General features: G+C 60.2%; 1 protein-coding gene across 1 annotated transcript in view; it reads right to left on the minus strand.

Annotated features, from left to right (window-relative positions):
* Positions 1-351: 351 nt before the first annotated feature.
* Positions 352-399, minus strand: part of EMH_0004820 (uncharacterized protein) — a gene marked incomplete at both ends in the record, with an annotated part of 1,002 nt that continues 954 nt past the window's right edge. Inside the window, one exon of the mRNA XM_013496927.1 lies at positions 352-397. Coding sequence (XP_013352381.1) covers positions 352-397 — 46 coding nt within the window. The remainder of the gene's footprint in view (positions 398-399) is intronic.

Below are 399 nucleotides of genomic sequence, written 5' to 3' on the forward strand. Positions count from 1 at the left end.
CAGCTGGCCAGCTAGCTAGCCAGCTAGCTAGCCAGCTAGCTAGCTGGCTATATACAGTGGCCTGCAAAGCTAACGGAGTGTACAGACACATCGTGCTGCCAGCAGGGAGACAGAACACAGCACAGGATGTTGCTGCTGCTGCTGCTGCTGCTGCTGCTGCTGCAGTAGACAGCCAGCCGCTGCTGCTGCTTCTATGTTGCTTTCATCCCTCCGCAGCAGCAGCTGTTGCTGCAGCAACAGCTGCTGCTGCTGCTGCTGCTACATCCCTCGTTGCATCCCTCGCTGCTGCTGCTGCTGCTGGATCCCTTGCTGCTGCTGCTGCAGCAGCAGCAGCTGCTGCTGCTGCTGCTGCTACCGCAGCAACTGGCGCGAGAGGCGGTACTCTGTGCGTAGTCTGCC

This window comes from Eimeria mitis, genomic scaffold (assembly GCF_000499745.2).
Source record: "Eimeria mitis Houghton genomic scaffold, Emh_scaff238, whole genome shotgun sequence".
NCBI lineage: Eukaryota > Apicomplexa > Conoidasida > Eucoccidiorida > Eimeriidae > Eimeria > Eimeria mitis.